Source organism: Lonchura striata, chromosome 9, assembly GCF_046129695.1.
Source record: "Lonchura striata isolate bLonStr1 chromosome 9, bLonStr1.mat, whole genome shotgun sequence".
In the NCBI taxonomy this organism is placed as follows: Eukaryota; Metazoa; Chordata; class Aves; order Passeriformes; family Estrildidae; genus Lonchura; species Lonchura striata.
Window position 1 is genome coordinate 25,027,844 of NC_134611.1, and position 7,544 is coordinate 25,035,387.

At 46.4% G+C, this 7,544-nt stretch overlaps 1 protein-coding gene across 4 annotated transcripts in view; it reads right to left on the minus strand.

Annotated features, from left to right (window-relative positions):
- The window catches only part of CLCC1 (chloride channel CLIC like 1), a 16,262-nt gene extending 9,031 nt beyond the window's left edge, over positions 1 to 7,231 (minus strand). For 2 of the 4 annotated variants that reach the window (XM_021547160.2, XM_021547176.3), the window contains exons 1-5: positions 7,166 to 7,231; positions 5,450 to 5,590; positions 3,647 to 3,739; positions 2,731 to 2,838; positions 138 to 359 (exon numbers count right to left, since the gene is read on the minus strand). In XM_021547160.2, coding sequence (XP_021402835.1) covers positions 138 to 359; positions 2,731 to 2,838; positions 3,647 to 3,739; positions 5,450 to 5,581 — 555 coding nt within the window. In that variant the 5' untranslated portion in view covers positions 5,582 to 5,590; positions 7,166 to 7,231. The other 2 variants (XM_021547166.2, XM_077785487.1) reach the window with 2 other exon arrangements.
- Between the last annotated feature and the right edge of the window lie 313 nt (positions 7,232 to 7,544).

The following is a 7,544-nucleotide window of genomic DNA, read 5'->3' on the forward strand; positions in this document are numbered from 1 at the left end:
AACCAAAATTACTCACTAGAAGTATGATGGAAAGAACTGCTTTATCTGTGGAGTTAAGATGGTAATATTAAATGACTAGCACAGAGAAACTGAAGAGAAAAGCAATTAAAACCAATAATCAACCTTTACTCTCTTACCCAAACCAAATGATACAGATTAATTCCAAAGGTGTCTTCAAATCTCCACCGCCAAGCTTGATCATCATGGTGCTTAAAGTTGACCAAAATATCACTCAGTGCCTCATCCAGGGCACCTGGCTGCCAGGCTTCCTCACTGACAAACCTGAGGATCTCCAGATACGTCTGTCTTGTAAGAATGATCTCAGCATCATAATGGACATGGTCCATATCTTCCCCAGGCTGAATTCAAAGCAAAGCAAACAATGGTTAAAAGTTGCTTATTTGGAAACACAAATGCATCCACAGGCCAAAACTGATGATATTCATTCTGTACAGCACCCTTCTGAAGGAGACTGCAGGATGAAAACATGGGACAGGGGGCACACTATCATTCTATAACCTTTTTGTTAATCTAAACTACATGAAACAAAATTCAACTGGTTTGTAATCCTTCAATTCTACTGAAAAAAAAACCAACCAAAAAAACCCTAAACTATCTCACCTGTTACTAAAATTTCAGGACCAGTGGTCATTAACAAGTAATAATTACATATACACTATGTGTGCCTCAGACACAGCTGGATAATACAAGATATTAAAAACTAAAATAAGAAGTTTTACATTGCTAAATGTAATGTTCCTTACTTCACGGTAATTTTGCTTAGTGCTAAAGATCAATTCTTCTACCTCTGAATAAACAAAATCTCCAAAGACAATATAATGAAAGTGCCCAGCCAACAACTGAAGTATCATGCAGCCACTCACTCCCTCCAATATCCCTTCTGGTAGGGAGGAGAATGAGAAAAAAGGTAAACCTTATCAGCTGAGACAAGAACAGCAAACAAAATAAAATGTGATGGTAATATTACTAGTCATGAAAAGAGAAAGAAAGAAATAAAACCCAGATGAACAAATGGTGCACAGAGCAACTGCTCCCCAAGCTGACCAAGCCCGTCCTCCAGCAGCGATCAGCCCCTCCCAGCCAACTCCCCAGCTCATGCTGAGCACAGCAGCCGTGGTTTGCAGTGTCCCTGTGGCCAGCTCAGCTCAGCTCTCCTGGCCACGCTCCCTCACAGCCCCTCCTGCACCTCCTCGCTGGCACGAGGCACCCAGAAGTCCTTGACTTGGAGAAAGCACCAGTGAGCAACCACTGAAACACCAGCGTGTTATCAACAGTGCACTGACACTGAATGCAAAGCACTGCACCAGCTCCCAGGAAGAAAATTCACTCTACCTCAGCTGAAACCACTGCATGAAGAACGTAATAAGGTGATTCTTGGACGGAAACTCTAATAAGCTACTATTGCTTGATGGCTAGAATCGCAGAATGGTTTGGGTTGGAAGGGACCTTAAAGATACCTAGTTCCAACCCTCATGGTCAGGGACACCTCCCACTAGACCACATTGCTCAAAGCCCCATCCAGCCTGGCCTTGAATGCTTCCAGGGATGGGACATCCACAACTTCTCTAGAAAATTTCTTCCAGTGTCTCACAACCCTCACAGCAAAGAATTTCTTCCCAGTATCTAATCTAAACCTCCTCCCTTTCACTTTAAAACCATTCCCTCTTGTCCTAGCACTGCACATCCCTGTATAAGGTCCCTCTTATAGGCCCCCCTTTAGATACTCAAAGGGTCTCTAAGGTTTCTCCAGAGCCTTTTCTTCTCCAGGCTGAACAGCCCCAGCTCTCTCAGCCTGTTTTTGTAGGAGATGCTCCAGCCCTTTGATCATCCCTGTGACCTTCTCTGGACTTGCTTCAACAGGTCCATGTTCTTCCCTACACTGGGGACCCCAGAGCTGCACACAGCACTGCAGGCTGGGTCTCACCAGAGCAGAGGGGCAGAGTCCCTTCCCTGCCCTGCTGCCAGCACTGCTGTGGGTGCAGCCCAGGCTGCAGCTGGCTTTCTGGGCTGCAAGCTCATGTTGTCAGGTTCACTGGCACTCCCAAGTCTTTCTTCCGAGGGAGAGTCCCGTCCATTCTCCACTCAAGCCTATTCTTCCTAGCACTGCCCCAGCACATGTCCAGGACCTTGCACCTTGTCTCACTGAACTCCATGAGTTGTGCAAGGACCCACCTCTCAAGCCTGTCAGGGTCCCCCTGGACAGCACATCCTTAGGGGTTTAATTAATTCTACTTGGGCTTTAGCTTTCCTGATGCCTGCCCCTGCTTGGACAATCTCTCTGTACTCGTTCCCAGGTTACCTGTCCTCACTTCCACCCTCTGCAGGTTAACATGGCAGACCTACAGTACAGGCTTTGTAAGTCTACAACAGACAACCCAAATCTGGCTCCTTCCAGTTTCCAGCCATCAATGTGACCAGAACAAGGTGTTTCTATAGCTGCATTCCAGCAAGAGATGTTTAGATACACTGAATTCACAAACCCTTCCTTTGGATGCTTTACAGCTGAAACAACAACTGTGCCTCCTCAGCAGTACAGGATGAGTACTCCTCAGCAGTATTTCTATAACCTTTGCCATTCAGTTCCCTTCATTTCATTTCAAGTACACCAGCATAATTACTCAATGCTTGGTAACTGTGAAAACTACATAAAGCAGTAATGCAAATTAATTTTAATTAAGTATTTTTTAAAGTAAATGTTCAAATACTTACAAGGCCAAGTTTTCCACCTTCATTTAAAATCTTATTCAAGAATCGCTTAAAAATATAAAAGCTACGGCTCTCCTGAGATTTGGCATTCCTCTTCTCACACTCTGCAATCTGCAATTGTGTAAAAGACACTTTTAGTCTCTTTGCTCAAACCAGCTTCTTCATAAGAGAGTAAAAACCTCAAATATACTAACACCTTTAACTCAGGATTAGCAGGGGCACATTTCTTTAGTGATTCCATGGTTAGACAAAAAGCATATGCAGTTACTGAACCTACTACTACTGGCCAGTACTGGAGATTTCACGTCTGCTAGTATTATTCAAATCCTGACTTCAGTAAGGCTAAAAACAAATATAAACATCTGGATCTCCTTACATTTAAAGTTTGCATCAGGAAAAAAAAGAAGGAACTGCCAAAAAAATTGAAGGAACTAAAACAACATTAAAATGACACATATCCCATTGTGGATCCAAATGGCTGAGGGCAGTAAGGGTCCCAGTAGCTACACAAGCATCCCCAAATCCTGGGAAGGGCTCTGACAGCAGCACCTGAGAGCTGCAGCTCTGCACATTGCCCTGGTCTCTGTGCCCACAACCCACCCCTTAAAATCAAACAGGACTGACCAGCTTGACAACAGCCTGGGGTAATCACCATCACACCTTTAAACTGTTGATGCTGGACAGAAGCACTTAGCTCCTATCAATTTTGTCACACTATAAAACATGTCATGAAACAGACCCTTGTAGGCAGCAAAATAACTTGAAAATTAATTCAAACCATTTCCAGTCTCTCTGCCTAGAGGTTCCCCTTCCGTAGAGAATAAATTATGCCAGCAACTCACCTGTTTGATACTATCCAGAAAAGTGTCATCAGAAAGCACAAACTATAAAACACTGGAAAATATTCTGAAGAACAAACCTTGTGTTGCAAGGAGTCTATTGCCCTGGAACAACGTGAGATTTCAGCACTGACTGTATCCACAGCCTCTTCCTCAGTGTCATGATAGTTTGACTAAAATTACAGAAGAAAACCATACTTTTAGAATCCAAGAATTTGACCAACATGCCCTGTTACACTTCTACAGTCACATTAGGAGGAAAGGAGCTAAAAACTGAGTACAGATCTTTGCTGCTGATACTCTCCCAATGACACTGCAGCTACCTCTCTGCTGTTATTTTAGCCTTCAGATGGACAATTGCTTTGAGTTTCTCAAAAGGTGAGGTCTTGCCTGTCCTCCCCCTCTTGCCCTTTCCCCTCCTTCGAGTGCTGGTGATCCACAGAGTGCATCAGATTAGATAATGGCACTGGCTAAAAACTGACTCAGCAGGCAAAGGGGCAGTTTTCAGCTAGGTGAATTCCCAGACCAGCTGGCCACGCCACCAGCCAGACTGCAAGTAAGCACAAACCCCATTCTGGGCTGCCTGCCTTTATCTACGCCAGAGCACTCTGTTTTCTGCTCATTACTCAGGCCTGGCTGGAGCAGTGCTGCTTCTGCACAGCCACGTGTGCACACTGAGGGAAGTCTCCAAGAGGAAGCACAACAGCACGTGAATCAGTGAACTCAAGCTGAGACAAAGTTTGATTTTGGGGGCTTGAGTGAGACACATAGCCTGCCCACCTCAAAACTCTCTGCAGAGCAGAAAAAAAATCCTGAAAAGATGGACTAACACAAAGTGGTAATTTGTTTAATTTAAGATGTAGTTCTACTTTTGCAGGATGCAACAATAAAGCTACTACTTTTTTTATAAAAGTTTAAGCAGTTGGGCTCCAGGCTTAAAGATCCAAAGCTTGCTGCTGGATCTTAAGGGTGCTAATGACTATCAGGTGTACTTGGAGAAGTTGGAGGTTGATGAGGAAAGCTGTGAAGAGCAGTAACGCACTCTGCGTAATCATTTAAGCTTCAGAAAAAGATGCTCTGTAGTATTTAAGCAGTATTACTCAAGAATGTAAAACCAAATTTGAGAGCTGAATAATGGCAAAAATCAAGGATGCCCTTACAACCACCTCCAGTTTATAGAGCCATGTGTGGACACATGCACAAGATAACCAACATGCATGTCATGGATTTAGAGTCTACTCCTCATACAACATAGAGACAATTCATCTTGTTAGAACTGATTTTTTTCCTAGTTCATCTTCTCTTCAGTGTTAATGATTCATTAAAAGTACAGCACCCAATCCCTATTCTGACCTTTCTGCTGAGGCCCAGCACTACAAAACACTATTGATATTCACAACAGTCCCACACAAGAAATAGAAAATTGGTTCCTATTGCTGTATAAAATACAGCAATAAAAAATAAAATAAAATTATTAACTCCTCCAACTTTTATCAGCTAGGAACCTGATTTTCAAGATATTCAACACTATATCTGAGAACTTACAAATAGTTCCTTAACCCAGTACTTCTCAGAGCAGTAACCTGTGGTACTACAACTTGTATAAATCAAGCACCACCTGTGGAAATACAAAAAGCCTGCTTGATATGACTTGATCTGAGTGCAACAGAAGCTCAGCAGGGAAAGGTCCTGAGCTAATTACACTATTTTTCCCTTGCAATTTTAACCATGGACACAAAGACTTCTCTGTGTATGGATTCAGATAAAACATAATAAGCCCTTAAAAACAGCATACTGCTATCATTATTACTGTCACTGTTTAAAAGCAATCTTCCAACAGCATTTAACTTTTTGGGAGAGACACACACCCTTTTTTTCTCTACCTTATAAGGTCTTCTCATTGTGCCTGATGCTGCATCATAATTGAGCATATCTGTGGGGTCAATCCATTCATCTTCTTGAACGTTACAGCTCCCCATAAGCACAACTGCACACAACACCCAAGGAAAGAGCATCCTGTATCACTGTATAGAACAAGAAATTCAGGTATTTAGGTCAGGGTGTAACATGCTGTATGAAAAAAACAATCTTACATGAAAAAAACTACGTGGAGCTTTTAAAAAAACTCAGTTCTCCATTAAGCAGGTTTAAACTCACTTCCATATCTTTTCCCAAGGAAAATCTGACAATAATATGCACAACTGAACTGCATTATATGAGTGGATCTATACCCCAGACTTTGTTATCAGCAGGTGTAGCACAGAATTCAGTATTGCTAAATATCATAAAATGGTGCAGAACTTCACCACAAGGGCATTATGTTAACAGTAAAGCAAATTTTGCTGTCACATTAATAGGAAGATTTGGCAGAAAAACTCCCCTTGCATTTCAGCTGTTCCTCAGCAGATACCACAGGGGCTGGGAGTGGTTGTGCTCTGATTCCGAGGGATGGCCAATTCAGCACTAAAAAGGGAAGCAGCACTGTGGGCCAGTCCCATTCAGTAAGAACCACCACAGTCGCAGATTCACAAGCAGCGTGACAGACACACTGAGTCTGGTCATGTCCAACAAACCCTCCTGGCCAGACCACAATCTAGAAACGCCCAACAACCCTCAGGTGCAAAACTCTGTAAATCGCTGAGCAACAGAAACGCTGGATTGTCAGTGATAAACACAGCGCCCGCAGGAGCACATGAACACAAAAAATATGAGCAATAAACCGACAAACAATACGTTACGGTGGGAGATGACTGAAAGCACAGCGGCACAGAAGCCGCCTTTCGGAATTCCCTGAGGCAGCGCTCGGTGTCCGAGCCCGACCCAACAGGAATTCCTACGGGGGAGGCAGGGGGCACAGCCCGCCGACAGACCCAGGATACAAAGGTGGAGTCTCCTCTGACCTCCGCCCCTCTTAGCCTGTGTTTAGAGGTTTTTTTTGAGGGAGGGTAAAAGGTAGAGTTTCAGTTGACGCACTTCGTATTCAGGCGCAGTTTGAGTTCCTTTAGTGATACATGGAAAGCATGCACCTGTCTTACTTCATTAGCACACGCTGAGGTGTGGCAAGTGATAAATATTTGGGAGTTAACGGAGCAACGTCCAGGTTTTGGTCACCTTTTGGGTCACTCCTTTGGCTTAGTTCCCCTTGGCCGCACAGTTTCAAAAAGCGCACGGCCACACCTCCTGCCATTCCACAATGCTGCGCTCCCTCTCCGCGAGCGATACAGCGCGCTCCCTCAGAGACGCTGCTCCTGAGCGTGCAGGCAGCTCGCCCTGGAGCACTCCTGCCAACGCTCACCTTCCCCTTGATGAACTCTGCTTTCCACTATTTTATCACGCAGAGCTCACCCCGGCCGGCCTCGCAGGGAATCCCGGCTCCGCCAGGCCCCGGGCCCCGCCCCGGCGCGGCGCAGGCCGGCCCCGCCACCCGGCAGCCGCAGGAGCCCACACGGCCATAACGCAGCGGCTCCGCACGCTTCTCCCCCGCCTGACAGCGCTCCGCCGGGACGCGCAGCCCGAACACCTCCCCGCTCCTCCTCGCCCCGACACCGCGCAGGGCCGGCCGGGCCGCCCGCGGCACCCGAGGGGTTCGCACGGCTCACCCGGAGCGCTTTCCCGCGCGGGGCCGCCCTCCAGCCGCTCCCCCGGCGCCGCTGCCGGCTCCGCCCCGGAAGCGCCGCGGAGCAGCGGCCGCGGCGGTGCCGCCCCCAGGCGCCGTCTGCGCCCGGGCCCCGCCCCGCGGGAGCAGCGGCGGCCCCGCCCCGCGCCGGAGCCGCGCTGGGCAGAGGACGGAGCGCTGCGGGCGGCAAAGGACGGCTGCAAAACCACACCCGCCCTGTCAACACACAGCTGGAACAACAGTCACGTCAGCAAACCACTACTGCTATAGATATACTAACTTACATTGACAGCTTTGACCACAGACGAACAACTAGAGAAACGCTATTTTCCTCCAAAGTAGCTTTGTGTACACATCATTAT